Genomic DNA, 15,241 nt, shown 5'->3' on the forward strand with positions numbered 1-15,241 from the left:
GTCTTTGTTACTCACAGATAACTCATTATAAAGCCGACACATTCGGAGAATGGGATTAAAGTATGCTATATTGTTTTTACAAGTTGGGACCAGAAATGTTTTAGGATTGCGGGTTCTGTAATAGATGTTAATATTAATCAATGATAGCAGAGTGGGGGAATCTATTCTAGCATGCAAAATCTTGTAAAGGTATATCAAGTCGCTTTGCTCACGGCGCGCTTCGAGTGACACCATTTTGAATTTGGAAAGCCTATCTAGATAATTAATACGACCATGATGATACCTATAGCTTAAGGTTCTTAGAAACTTTTTTTGGATACGTTCGATGTTATCGGAATGAATATCATAATAGGGTGACCAAATGACACTCGCATACTCCAGGACGCTTCGGACTAAACAGTTAAATAAGTATATGGAACTGTTAGGGTTTTTGAACTCTTTAGTGGAACGCAATATGAAACCTGAAAGTTTTGCTCCTCTTTTTATAATATGCTCATAGTGAGGTCTAAAAGAAAGTTGATCGTCGAAAAGAACACCAAGGTCTCTTACCACACGTTTTCGATCAAGAATGTGCCCTGACAGAGTGTAGTTATGTAGGATCTTATTCGTTTTCCTCTTGCTAAAAGTGATAATGGAGCATTTATTCGTGTTAAGGAACATTTTGTTTCGAGAACACCAGGCTTCTACGGTATCAAGATCAGATTGCAGATTCAAACAGTCTCGATCATTATTAACTACGGTAAAGACTTTTAAATCGTCAGCATACATTAGATAGTGGCAATTGAGTTTGTCTACAAGGTCATTGATAAATAATATAAATAGAAGAGGGCCTAGGTGGGATCCCTGTGGCACTCCAGATGAGATGTCTATTGGAGCTGATAGGTATCCTTTAACTGTTACCAATTGGCTCCTTTTAGTTAAATAAGATTTAATCCATCTATACAAGCTTCCGTGAATCCCGTAAGAAGATACCTTAGAGCATAAGATGCGATGGTTAACTTTGTCAAACGCCTTACAGAAATCTGTGTAAACGCTGTCGACTTGGCCGCCTTTAGCAAAACAATCGCATAAGAAGTTTTTGTATTCTAGGAGATTGCTGACCGTTGATCTATTTCGAACAAAGCCATGTTGTTTCTCAGACAATAAAGGCCTTACCTGTGTATATATGTTATCATAGACAAGTGATTCGAAAAGCTTTGCAATACAAGACAGTATACTTATTGGTCTATAGTTGTCGCATAGCGATTTATCGCCTGATTTGAAAATAGGGACAACATGGGCGATTTTCCACTGTAACGGAAATACACCACATTTAATAGATTTATTAAAGATGATTGAGGGTGGAATACATAGTTCATCCGCACATGCTTTAACAAATGAGGGTGGTATGCCGTCTGGCCCGGCTCCTTTATTTACATTGAGGGTTTTAATTTTAGTGAGAATGTCGATTTTACTTAACTTAATTTCAGATAAGCTACTGTTACTTGTAGAGGCTTTGTTACAACACTGACCTCATGTATAGCGGTCTCCCACTGCTCATGCAGCGCCCTATAATACTCGGCTTTAGCCGGGTCTCTGAGGCGCTGGTGGCCTTTCACGCCAAAACTACTGGACGGATTTGAATAAAATTTGGTATACATATGGTCTAGACCCTGACAAAGAACATAGGTTACTTTTTATCCCGGAATTCCCACGGGAAAACTTTTTAAGGCGAAGCGAAGCGCGCGGGAACAGCTAGTTAGTTAATAAAGGTACTGACCTCATGTATAGCGGTCTCCCACTGCTCATGCAGTGCCCTATAATACTCCGCTTTAGCGGGGTCTCCGAGTCTCTGGTGGAAGTCAGCCATGAGGCGCGCGTTCCAGCACAAGATGGCGTTGAGGTCCACCGGGACGATGGACCGTGTCTTCAGGTTCGTCAGGTTGCCTGGGGAGGGGTGGTGGTTTGATGAAAAAATAAGAGAACTGTTTCATTTTCTGTTTGATTTCGTTCATACGATTCGATCTGCGTGAAGATCGCATTTAATTGGATCGATAAAAAAATCGATATATCGTATTGTTTCGTCAGCTAGCTCTTCACAGGTCCGTTACCGACGTAAATAAACGTAATTATATCGCGATTCGCCATAAATACGGCGCTGTGATTGATGGAACGCGCATCAAACGAGTTTATCGAAGTCGATAACGAACACGTGTAGCGCTCGCAGTAATCTTCCACTGCTACTTCTCACGCTACGCTTGTCTAGTCACGGTTTTCACTCGTTTACCTGATTGGTCATCGTATTTACGGCTATTATGATCGACCCAGGACCTCTTCAACATTCAATCTAGTTACGATCATGGTCTAATTATTATACCATGGGTACGATTATGGGTATAAAATGAATTATGTTATGATTATGAAATGTCAAAATTCCGCCGGATTAAAAATGAGACATTAGTAACTGGGACATACCCTTGTTGGTGCCGTTGAGTATGAACCAGCGCGAGGAGAAGTCCCAGCCGGACTCCGCGGCCGCCTTCAGCTCCGCATATAACTCTTCTTTCTTCTCAGTGGTCTCCAGGTGTCTGGAAGTTAACATTAGCATCATTAGTCGGGACATCTGGTACAGATGATGTCTGGATTCTGACTCTATGAGTCGCCGCATTCGTTGATGGCTGTATACTGCATTGTGAGTGGAGACTTCTGTCTGACGTAACGGTTGTAGACACTGCCGCGTATTATTAAATGTAGACTAAAGATAGTACTGGTTTAGAACCAGTTATAATCCAGAGTTTTCATACAAATCTGTAGATAGTCAAAAGCCGGGTTGAAAATGAAATGAAAATATATTTATTATGCAAACTTAGTCTTCGTTTTATAATAAGGGGGACTTATTTTTTTAGTTGCATTATATCTTTATACCGTCACGTCGGACAACAGAATGAGTGCATTACGAGGTCTGCATTCACGAACTCTTCGGATTCTTTTAAGAACATAACCAAGAGATGGTGGTGGTGTTACCTGGCCACATCGATGTCCTCCTTGTAGCTCTCCGGTCGCGGGCCTTGCGACATGTCGTTGTACCGCGCTAGCTTGTATCTGGAATAGCAATAAACATAATATATATTAATTATATTATACGTAGCTCCAGAAGGTTTTTAACGTGTAAGTTTTCTTGTCAATCTGTTGCTATTTAAAAGGATTTCCACTTCCTTATATCAACATCCCTAATAGAAAATCAGCAGCGGTATGGAATATAACTTGAGTGATATTCTACTGCGCTTCTGAAAACCAGCATTTTTGTTTGTGAACAGAGCAGATTATTGTTTTTATTTAGAACACTTCTCGACATCGAGATATATCCATAAATTATGATAGGACTAGCTACAGACGGCCTCAGACAGTTGGCTGGTAGTTGAAAGAGTTGAAGATGAACAGAGTATTGTAGATTATCTTGTAAATACTAAATTATTATCAAGCAGCGGACAATAATTCTAAGTTATAGGTTTTATCTACGTACTTGTGTCCGCCAACTTCCACCTCCACGGTGTGGTTGGTGAGCCAGTAGTCGAACTCTCGATCCAGCGTGTGTATGTGCTGGCGCAGGTACGGCAGGTCCGGCCGCTCCTCCTGTATGGTCTGCATCATGGGGATGAGGAGGGGCGGCTGCGACCTGGAAATGGAAATGATATTGAGGGTTAATAGAATATTGCTTTATTGAACACCACGTAACTCAGACATACAAAGAACATACTTTTATATTGTGCTGTTTGTTGGGTCAAGGGTGATATACTATATGTGCGTTGTGTCCCGGACGGATCTTTGTAAGGTTTAATTTAGACACCAATAAAGTGCTTCTTAAATATCCGTTCGATGCGTTGGATTTGAGATATGACATATCAGAGGATGCGTTGAGATGTTGCGTAGCAGTGAATCGAAGTATGCCCAGGATATGCTGTCTTGCTCTAGTTTCAAATTAATAGTCGATAAGGTAATCATGCCGCGAAACATCTGGACGCTCCTTAAGACAGTAACGGGCATTTCATAAGCTGCTGCGAGTAACAGTACATAGCTAAAGTCATATTCCTAAATCTGGACATAGAAACAATATACCTACTTACACAGACCGAAGCAAGTCTTAATTTAAGACCTAGCACGGAGTGCGATACTCCCACGCCAAGACGTGCCAAAAGTTTTGCGTCGCGCTCACTCACACTTTTGTCACGTCTTTACGTGTACGTCTTGCGCCCCATGCTAAGTTAACAGCACTACTACTCTAGTCTAGTCTCACCTCTATTCTATTCTATTCTATTCTGGTAGGGGGTGAAGTTCCTGTACGTGGCTCTCTCGAGTGGAACCTTTGTACATATCCCCTTGATTTCAGCTCAGCCAGCCTAGCTCCCGAGTAAACTGGAGTAGCAAGCCTGGGTGTTGCAATAGCTGAGATAGGCGCTCTGTTGGTCCAAGAATAGATAATCTTGTTTCTGTAGTAGGTGGACAAGCTAACAGAATATGTTCAACCGTCTCATCTACTTCCTTACATGTCCTACATAAGGGACTAGTTGAGTTACCTATGGTATATAAGTGTTTATTCACGCAACAGTGTCCTGTTATTAATCCTACCATTAATGATATATTACTACTAGTCTCACCTCATAGCATAATAGATCCTCCCCCCGTTGGGGATGAAGCCGATCCTCTCCACGATGTTGAGGAAGTTGGAGAGCATGCCGCGCGCCGTGTCGCGCATCTCCGACAGCAGCAGCCCGCGGATGATCCAGTACGAGTCCCAGTAGTAGAACTCGCGGAAACGACCGCCTAGAACCAAGAGCGGGGTTAGAGTTGGTTAATGGTTATATACAGAGTGTTGCAAAATTGGTATACTAAGCCGAAATCTACATGTGCAGCATAGTATATCTAAGCCTGAAACTGAAATCAGAATTTGGAAATTCGCGAAAAAAAAATATCATTTTCCATAGTAAAAAGTCACGTGACCAACAAAGTTTCTATGGAAAATGATTTCTGTATACAGAGTGTTGCTAAAGTGGTATACCAAGCTGAAAGGGGTGACTCTGGAGGGCATTCTAAACCACTTTTGTTCTACGACTTCGACTTAGTACACCAATTTTGCAACATCCTAGGTAGCAAACATAAATATGAGGTGATATGAAAGTGCTGAGTACGAAATGCATGCACGGTCTAGGCGACTACGCCCGCTGCACCCTCGCGGAGTCAACAAGCATTTAGACAGTCTAAGAGGCTTTTGAGATTGTTTGAAAGAGAGTATAGTAGAGTACAGGTGTAGTTGATAGCTAGGGTTATTAATGCCACAAAATTATTTGCTGGTTTAGTTTTTCGTTATGATCGTTCGACATTTTGATCGAATTGCTTATTATTACAATAGAAGATAACTATTTCGCGACAGGAATACATCTTATCTCTAGATCAGATAGTCCTGGTGCACATTAAATAAAATCATTCATGAGCCCCTTTTAATGGTCTCTCCATGTTATAAGTGTTTTGTAGGCGGCTAGCCTGGTTAAAAAATCTTTTTTGAAGTTGTGTGACGACTCAATTTGTATTTTTTTTGTGTCAACTGTATTTATATTTATTTAATGAAATATTCAAAAAATCAATCAATGTTCTCTCGTGTCCACAGAGTGGCGACTGCTCAACACCCTTCATGCAAAACATGTCCCAAAACAAGCCAAGTTGTTAGACTGACCGGGCACAATGACGGGGTTGTCCACATAGATGATGGAGTAGAGCTGCTGCTGCAGCTTCACCTCGGGCTTCATCTTGCGGCCGAGCACCAGCCACAGCCGGTGCAGGTCGGCCGCCCACGCGTGGAGCAGGGGGTCCTTGATGCGCGACAGGAACTCTGCAAGGAGATGACAAAGGTTTAAGTACAGAGAATACAAGTTGAGCTGATAATCCTGACCAAGATGAGGGATAGGAACTTTAGAAAGAGACAGGAGATAAAGGAACTACGTTCACATGTTGGGTTGGTACTGCTGACTAAGGTGAGTGTGCAAGGAGGCAGGTGATGACGGTTAAGTTCAGGAGTTATAGGTTCATCATAAGCTGAGGAAGAATAGGGATAGAAACTCTAGAAAGATGAGACATGCGAAAAAGTACTTGAGCTGGTAGCTATTTCTCAGACCTATTTCTTTCTTATGTGTTATGTACTACTCCAAATTTGTATACACTTCTAAATTACTGATAACATAAAAACAGCATTATTTGGTTAACTACACATTGAAGCATTCAAGGGTAATGATTTTTTTGTTTCAGTCAGCTCGGCCCTTCTCGTTAGAGAAGTACTTAATTATGTTCCTTGGCTCAGCCGAAAGCCCACAACCACCCACTTGAAAAGCATATCATAATGAGCCCCGTGGCGGGGCAATGACCTGAAGGTAATTTGGCAAGCTGCATCCACTTTTTGCTGACAACATGATTACCCAAGTTTTTTAACCGACTTCAAAAAAAGGAGGAGGTTCTCAATTCGTCGGGATCTTTTTTTTTTTTTTTATTTTTTTTTTTATGTATGTTCACCGATTACTCCGCCGTTTATGGACCGATTTTGAAAATTCTTTTTTTGTTGTATTGCATTGAGCTCCCAGGTGGTCCCATTTTTTTTCAGAATTTTAGTTCACCCCCAAGGGTGGGTAAAGGGGTAAAAACAGGGTATGAATTTCCATTTTGGGCACATATTAACCGATTCTAATGAAATTAAGAATGTAAATATAGTTCTTATAACAAAAAAATATGATGGTGACCTTGAGCTGATCTGATGATGGAAACGGAAGGCAGTCAGGGGAACTCCTCAACGGTATATAGCAACTACTTCGTGTTTAGGCTTGAATGATTCGTATTGATTAGTAGGACATTTTGGTATCATTTGCACGTTACTTTTGATTGAAAACTATTGCAAATAAACTAAAAACTATAAAATAGAATAATAATTTAAAAAATTAAAAAACCGACTTCAAAAAACCACTAAAATGTAAGAAATAATTTAAGGTTTACACAAATTCTACTCGTATGTGACAGTACAAATATACCTAAGCAGGAACTGTTCTTTTTTGAAGTTGGTGCCATATTTCTTCAGATTACCTACTTTGTCACCGCACCAACATCAAAAGAGAACAGTTCCTGCTTAGGTATATTTGTACTGTCACATACGAGTAGAATTTGTGTAAACCTTAAATTATTTCTTACATTTTAGTGGTTTTTTGAAGTCGGTTTTTTGCAATACTTCTTACAACAGGTGCGTGGGAGAGTTAAAATTATGTATTGGAAGAACAAATTAGTTAAACCGATCGATTCGTCAACTGACGATAAAATTGCACTGGCAGGCAATGAAAAATTTCTACCTGTCATTGCCGTACCGTATATTATATCACTGGAACTTTTTAATTGCTTGTGATACTAACAAATTTAAAACATAGATTTGTTGTGTCAAATTTAAAACAAGTGTGAATTGGTTGCTAAACGAGTCACTGTTTGAAACAACCAATCAAGAATCGATGCCAGCCAGTGATTGTGTTGATTCAAATACTAATTTGGCCAATTTGTGGCTAGCATGACTAAGTTTGACCGGCGGTCTTTCTATATTCTCAGTCTACAAGAGACTACATTATTCTCAGTCTATTCTAACAGTTGGGGTAGACCAGTTATACAGTTAAGACAGGGTGTCCAGGAAATCCTTTTCCATTTGGTCACCCGCAGAAGCAATAGTTATGGCAATCGTAGTTGTTACCAGAAGGGCTAGTATGGGGCGCATTTAAGACGTGACAAGAGTTTTGCATCGCGCTCACTCACATCGCGTGGCCTCAAGAGCGAGCGCGACGGAGAACTTTTGTCACGTCTTAATAGCGCCCTGTGCTACAGGGCCAGGTGTTGTTACTCACGGGGGTTCTCCTTCCAGTCCGGGGGGCGCCAGTCCTCGAACTCGGAGCCCTCGGGGTCGAAGTTCTGCGACACGAACTCCTGCACGTCCGCCTTGGTGGGCCGCGACCCCGTCCTGCAACAAGACAGGGGAGGGGGGAGGGGTTAATACAATACATCATCATCACAAACCATTCACATTAACATCCCCAATGCTGGGGCACAGGTCTCCATCCAATGAAGGAAGTGTTTAAGGACTAGTCCACCACGCGGGCTTAGTGCGGGTTGGTGGACAATACTGGACAGATATTGGCAAATATTTTACGGTCAAACAAGATTAAAAGCGGGTATGTCCGAGTTACTTTATGATTACGAAAATTAATATGCGTCGGGTCGAACGACCCTTATTTTCTAGACCTACATGTGTGCATGTAACAGTAAATGATTATTGGCTGATGACTATTCCAGTATGATAGCGTTACCTGTTCATCATGTCGTAGAAGTGGTTGAGCGTGTCGTCCTGCGAGACCTTGATCTTCATGTCCACGAAGGTCTTGGAGTCGTTGTAGAGCCCCGCCATCTGCACCGTGTCCAGCAGCGGCCCGTGGCAGTAGATCACACTGCGAGGGGAGGGGGGAGAGGTCAGTATAGAGGTATACTCATCAAACACACAACTTGGGATAGACCACTGCAGAATATGAGGCTCTTCCAATGGTTATGCCATAAGCTCCATAGGCTCCTAGGATAGAAATATTGGGGAACAAATATATTTTATGCACCGGTCGAGGAACCGAACCCAGGATCCTCGGCACAGCAGGCAAAGTCATTACCATTGAACTTTCGCCATATCTGGAGGTTGCGATAATGGCTACGATTGAGAAACAGCAGAAAGAGTGGCTGCAGGAAAAGTGGCTGCACAAAAATGCTAGCTTATAGCAGTTAGACATATTTTCCTATTCATACACTCACGGGCAATTAAAAGGTTCCACTGAGAAAAGCACGAAATTACTTCTAAACGGGAAAGGCTAGGTTAATGCCGTCTTCTGCAACATTGAAGTACATTTAACAGAGCATCAGGATATTACCAACTAAAATCGGTAATATTTTGTCACAATTTTAAATTCAATCTTTGAAAAAATTGGCGTCCTTTGTTGTCAGCTTTTTGTGAGTGGAACTTTTTCATTGCCCGGCAGTGTATTAAAAAAAGGATTCTAACAAAATTCACTTTTAGTGCTATACGCAACCGGCAACTAGTACCGGGATGTTAGCAGAATGACAAGGCAAATACCGAGGTTCAGTCCACCACGCTAGAGCGAGAGTCAACAAGGCATTCCCCATATCATTCAAGCTCGTAATCCTGATGATGCAACAAGTGTAATACTTGGGAAATGTGTAGCTCACAGGTGAGTAACTCTGCACACAGAGTATTACCGCCCTGAGCCGGTTGTACCGAGTGTGTAGAGTGTAGATACACATCGAGTGTGCGAGACGCAAATATCAGCTGATCCACAATTCCACACTCGTGTTTACAACCCACTGATTGTTTTATACATTCGTTCCTATAATCTAGAAGTATCGTAAAATATACTATATTTCGAGCTTAAAAAAAAAAAATCGACATGATCTTTTATGATTTACCGATGAGTAGGAAAAGAAGGTATTTTATATGTATAGATAGGTAATGGTGCTAGGTACTAAGTGAAAGTTTCAATTACCTTTTAGAGCTATAAATAATGTTGGTAGAATTCCTTAAAAGGTCGTCAATATAAATAAGTTTATACACCTGATCACCACGTGCTGCCCCGCGATTCTATTAGCACAATCAGTGACGCTCATTGTAACTAATGAATTATAATATGCTTTATTTGCATTACTTACTACCAATGCTTTCCAGTTCAACTACAGTGAAACTAATCATTCCACGTGATATTAAAGAAAAATGTATACATGTGAAGGCATAATTGTAGTAAAATTTACGATAAATGAGTAACATCTAACCTGTTAACACGAATCCCATATTAAAGCAGTGGTTTGGCGGTAGAGATCTTTCACCACCAGCGCTGGAAAAACATGCTCTGGACTTCCATGGTCTAAATCAGTGTTTTTCAACCTTTTTCATGATGCGACCCCCCTGGTATAAAAAAATATTTCGCGACCCCCTTGACCCTTTCGGTTTTTTATACAGTATCTATTCATTACGACGTATTTATGGTCTCCATGATTAGGATCTTGATCCAAGTACATACTTATCGGATTTAAAAACATATTATTTTATTTATTTTACAATAACATACGTCAGATACGTACGTGTGGCCATACGGTACATACGTACGACTAATGCCATTGCGACCCGGAATTTCTATTGAAATTAGCTTTTACTTTCTGACTTTTATGAGCATTTAAATATCTTGAATAATTGTTTTTAAGGGTGAAATTAAAACGAAAAAGACAAAATACCTGGCTTTACTTACAAAAAAAAATACTTGTGGTCGTCGTCTTTGAACAAGGCAGGAAGGCCTTCCACGCTATGTTCGCCTATTTGTGGTCTCTACTCGAGAACTCGTTTACCCCAACGGTTATCGGTTCTTCGGCAGATATGACAAGCAAGTGCAAGTGGTAGTGACTTCAGCTTGCATATTTTTACAGCTATGTCGGTAATCTTAATCCTCTGACTGACGGAAAACCTCATTTCTGATACGATTTACTTATCAGAAAAACCTCAAGCATAGCTCTCTCCATAGAACGCTGAACGACTCGAAATCGGTGGACTAGTCCTACTGTCAGTGCCCACGTCTCTGAACCATACGTCATCACTGGCAGGACGCACTGGTTGAAACCTTTTGTTTCCGAAATTGCCCATGTCTCGATGGAGTTGAAGGAGTTTTCATAGTCCACAACGGCTAGATATAGAGGCTGATTATAATCTTCGGTCTTCTGTATAAGCCTTACTGTGTGGATGTGGTCTATTCCTATTGTACTAAAACAGATCCACGATGGAATAATTTAATTAATAAAAAAACAAGCTCAACCCTTGCATTTAAGAAAATTTTAAGCAAGAGTCTTATTTAATAAATTAATACAAATTTTCTTCATTGTTTTTTTTTACTAAAGTACCCAGTTTTTTCGCCTTTTGGCGACCCCTCCTACAGAAGCTTCGCGACCCCCCAGGGGGTCGTGACCCACAGGTTGAAAAACACTGGTCTAAATTATCGGAGCACAAAGCTACATTAACCAACAGGTAGGTATGGGTGTAAATGAGGTCCACTTTGTTTCTGTCTGCCACTGTTTGTCTCGCGATAACTACTGCTGATTGGTAGTTTATAAATAATCCAATTGAGGAGTCGGGGCAGCATCGAGCCACTGCCGAGATTGCCTCTAAATATAGACGTGACTAACCCATTGATTGGCCAATTTTGATGATTTGTGATGTTACGTGAGTGGTCGAGGCGCATAAAGCGGAGATATCAAAACAAACAGGCCGCACACTTGACGCACGGTTTTACTTTTTAACTGGGAAGCACAGATTGTATTTATTCGTATTATACATCTATGCTATTTCCGATGCAGAAAGGGACCATATATTATGTTTGAGCGTCACACTTTGAGGTAAGTATTGGTAAACTGTTGTCAGACTCTTATTTCCAGTACAGTACAGCTGTGGTACAGCTACGCGCGGGAAGCAGTGGTGACCTGCCAGAAAATTGAGCCATTGCGGCGAACTTTATCTACAGATAGAGTGGACGTGTTCATGAAGTGTGTAAAATGGCTAAGTTATTAACTGAAACGTTTTCCTCGTGCTCATGACTGAAATGCAATGCGTCCGAGGCTCACGAAGCCCGATAAACATTAATTGGTAGAACTTGTAGTTGAAGATGGAATACTTATTAAACTATACAATACAGAACTGTCCTATGAAAAATGGGATGCTATAGATATGTTTATAAATGTAGCACCGATATTTGGAGGATGTCTAGATTTGTGCACTCGAGTCACCCAACACTATTTAATTTAACTTGGCTTATGGGCGGATTGGGCGGCCTATGAATATAATTTCTCACAGATTACATTCCGTGAGTAGAGTTCATTGCCTGGGGGTGAAGGATATCGCTCGCCAGACTCGCCACAGACAGACAGACAACATGCTATTACTTATGTTAAGTGTATGTATCGGAGTCTAATCGTACAGGCCTCCTTAAATGTGCCTCACATGTCTACCATTCTATTTGATAGTAGAAGTAATATATGAAAGTAACCTAGAAGAGTAGTAGTATTATATGAGTGTGGACTGAGAATATCTGGAGACAAAGCATGATCAGACTCTATGTCAGTGGCTGTAAATAGGCTGTGAGTCAATTTTACATGGTCAATCCATCGTCTAGCTGTTTCTACGTTCCTAATACCTAATTTATCTATAGGATAAGTTGTTAATAGCGCATTTTACGTATTGTATGTATCATGCAGCCTGCAATGCAGCGAAAAGCCTGCGAAACATACATCGATCTCTTTCCGCCAAGGTCAGAATGTCGAGTACTTGAAATACTTTGTGAAAGTCACTCGCGAGAGTCACGGGCACTCAGACAGGGTGTCTCATTGCATCAGATACTCATGAACATTCAAGCACGTAAAGATGAATATTCTCCAATATTGGTGATAAGAAACTCTTCTTGCTTACATAAAATGAATTAGTGTAGTTATTTTCTCATCTTACCTTATTAATGTTTTTTAAAGTTTAAATTTTTCAATAATGGATATGTATTATCAAAATGTTAGAGGCATAAAAACCAAAACAACAGATGTTTATAACAATATTCTTCGTCACAATTATAAAATTATTGTCTTTACCGAGACATGGCTCAATTCAAATATAAGTAATTCAGAATTTATTGATAATAGGTATATTGTATATCGTAGAGACCGTATAACTAGTTCCGCAAAAAAAGATGGTGGAGGTGTCATGATAGCTGTTTCTCGTGACATAGAATCTTTTCGCATACATAATTGGGAAAGTGATTGTGAAGATTTATGGGTTACACTTAATCTAAAAGTTAACAATATTGTTAGAAAAATTACAATCTGCGCTGTATATCTCCCTCCGCCCGTAAAAATTAATACACTAAATACATTTCTAGATAATGCCAATAATGTTATTCACAATACTAATGATGTTATTATAGTTGGCGATTTTAATTTAAGTTTTATTAACTGGAGTCCAAGCCTAGATTCTTATCATATGGTTCCTAATAATTATAGCAATAACTTAGGTTACGCTTTAGTTGATTTTATTAATGCTAATGACTTACACCAAATAAATACCACTCGCAATAGTGATGATAAAATATTAGATCTCATTCTTAGTAATATAAGTAATCTAGAAAACTCAGTTCCACTGGAAAATTTAAGCAAATTAGATAAACTACATCCTGGTTTGTTACTGAACTTTCCACTTACTAGTCTTCAATATTTAAAATCTAATGAACGCCCCTCACTCAACTACTATAAGGCCGACTTTGATAGTATTAATTTAGAACTAAACTCTACCGACTGGCATTCCGAATTCTCTAACTGTGATAATGTAGATTCTATGGTTTGTATACTTAAGGATAAATTAATCTCTGCTATTGATAAATTTGTACCCAAACGAACTAGAAAAATGTCAAGATATCCTCCATGGTTCACCAAACAACTAATATGTCTCCTAACTGAACAAAACAAGTTAAGAAACAAATACAAAAAGTTTAAAAACCCTAGAGACAAATTTGAATATGAATTACTGCGTAGCCGATGTCATAAACTCTTAGATAAATGCTACTTTGACTATAAGTGTAGACTGGAGAATGAAATGCATTCTAATCCCAAAGCTTTTTGGCGTTATGTGAAGGACAAACGTAAAGGAGCTTCGACTATACCTACAGTGATGCATCTCAATAACCTAATTGGTAACAACACAACAGACATATCTAATCTTTTTGCTACTCATTTTTCTAATATCTATAACAAAAAAACTTCTTCTTCAGCCAGAACTAATAACAGTAACTCCACTACCCCTATAACTACCAATATTAACTACGGAATAACTGAAAGAGTAATAATTAAATGTATTAATAAACTAAATGCATCTCAATCAGCAGGTCCGGACGGCATTCATCCGTTACTTGTAAAACGGTGCGTCACAGCCTTAGCCCTCCCATTGTGCATTATATTTAATAAATCTTTACAAGATGGTCATTTTCCTACAGAGTGGAAAAGAGCTAGAATTACCCCGATACATAAAAAAGGTGACATCACCTTAGTGAAAAACTACAGACCTATTTCTATCCTGTCCTGTTTTGCTAAACTATTTGAAGCTATCGTTTGTCCAATACTTACAAAAAATTTAGATCATGCGTTAAGTAAATCACAACATGGATTTAGGAAGGGTCGCTCAGTCGAAACAAATCTGGTTAGTTATATTAGTGAATTGTCCCATACAGTCGACACAGGTCTGCAAGTCGACGCAATTTATATCGACTTTACCAGTGCATTTGACAAAGTGTGTCACACCCTTCTTCTCAAAAAACTTGAAATAATCGGCATAAATGTTTCATTAATAAAGTGGCTAACTTCATACTTAGAAAAAAGGGAACAAGTTGTCTCAATCAATGGTTTTCAATCTAAATTCTTCTATGCTGAGTCCGGTGTGCCTCAAGGTTCTCATTTAGGTCCAATTCTTTTCCTTGCTTTTATAAATGATCTGACCCATCACATCCAATATAGTAAATACTCAATGTTTGCCGATGATTTAAAAATTTACCGTACCATAACTTCTACCGACGACAACTGTCTTCTTCAAGACGATCTTAATAATATTTTGAAATGGTGTGATATTAATTGCATGTTGATCAACGCTCAAAAATGTTTTCATATTAAGTTTACACGTAAAAAAGTTCCACATTCCTTTGATTACCTTCTCGCCAGTAATGCAGTGACGAAGGTCAGTGAGATTCGTGACCTGGGAATAATAATTGACTCGAAATTACAATTTTCCTCTCATATAGATTCTATTATTAAAAAAGCAGCGCAAATGTTAGACTACAAAGTCACAATGATGGATGTAAAGAGGGCCATTTTCAAGTTTAAAAATAGAAAAGCGCCTGGTCCTGACAGGATACAGGGCTACGCTCTGAAATCAGCCGGGCCATGCCTCTGGTTTAAACTGACACACATTATAAATTATGTTCTCTCAACTGGCTACTTCCCACAACGATGGAAACTCGGAGAGTGCATCTTCTTGCATAAATCTGGAAAGAACACACGGCTAGCAAGTTCATACAGGCCCATCACACTTCTTAACACCATGGCTAAGATCTGCGAAAGACTAATGTACGAGATA

General features: G+C 39.6%; 1 protein-coding gene across 5 annotated transcripts in view; it reads right to left on the reverse strand.

Annotated features, from left to right (window-relative positions):
* LOC105386504 (trehalase) overlaps positions 1-15,241 on the reverse strand; it is a 49,208-nt gene that overhangs the window by 16,535 nt on the left and 17,432 nt on the right. For all 5 annotated transcript variants that reach the window (XM_048630731.1, XM_048630732.1, XM_048630730.1 and 2 more), the window contains exons 3-10: positions 8,355-8,492; positions 7,896-8,008; positions 5,708-5,863; positions 4,635-4,800; positions 3,503-3,655; positions 3,004-3,081; positions 2,455-2,567; positions 1,760-1,926 (exon numbers count right to left, since the gene is read on the reverse strand). In XM_048630731.1, coding sequence (XP_048486688.1) covers positions 1,760-1,926; positions 2,455-2,567; positions 3,004-3,081; positions 3,503-3,655; positions 4,635-4,800; positions 5,708-5,863; positions 7,896-8,008; positions 8,355-8,492 — 1,084 coding nt within the window. The remainder of the gene's footprint in view (positions 1-1,759; positions 1,927-2,454; positions 2,568-3,003; positions 3,082-3,502; positions 3,656-4,634; positions 4,801-5,707; positions 5,864-7,895; positions 8,009-8,354; positions 8,493-15,241) is intronic.

This window comes from Plutella xylostella, chromosome 27 (assembly GCF_932276165.1).
Source record: "Plutella xylostella chromosome 27, ilPluXylo3.1, whole genome shotgun sequence".
NCBI classification, from domain to species: Eukaryota; Metazoa; Arthropoda; class Insecta; order Lepidoptera; family Plutellidae; genus Plutella; species Plutella xylostella.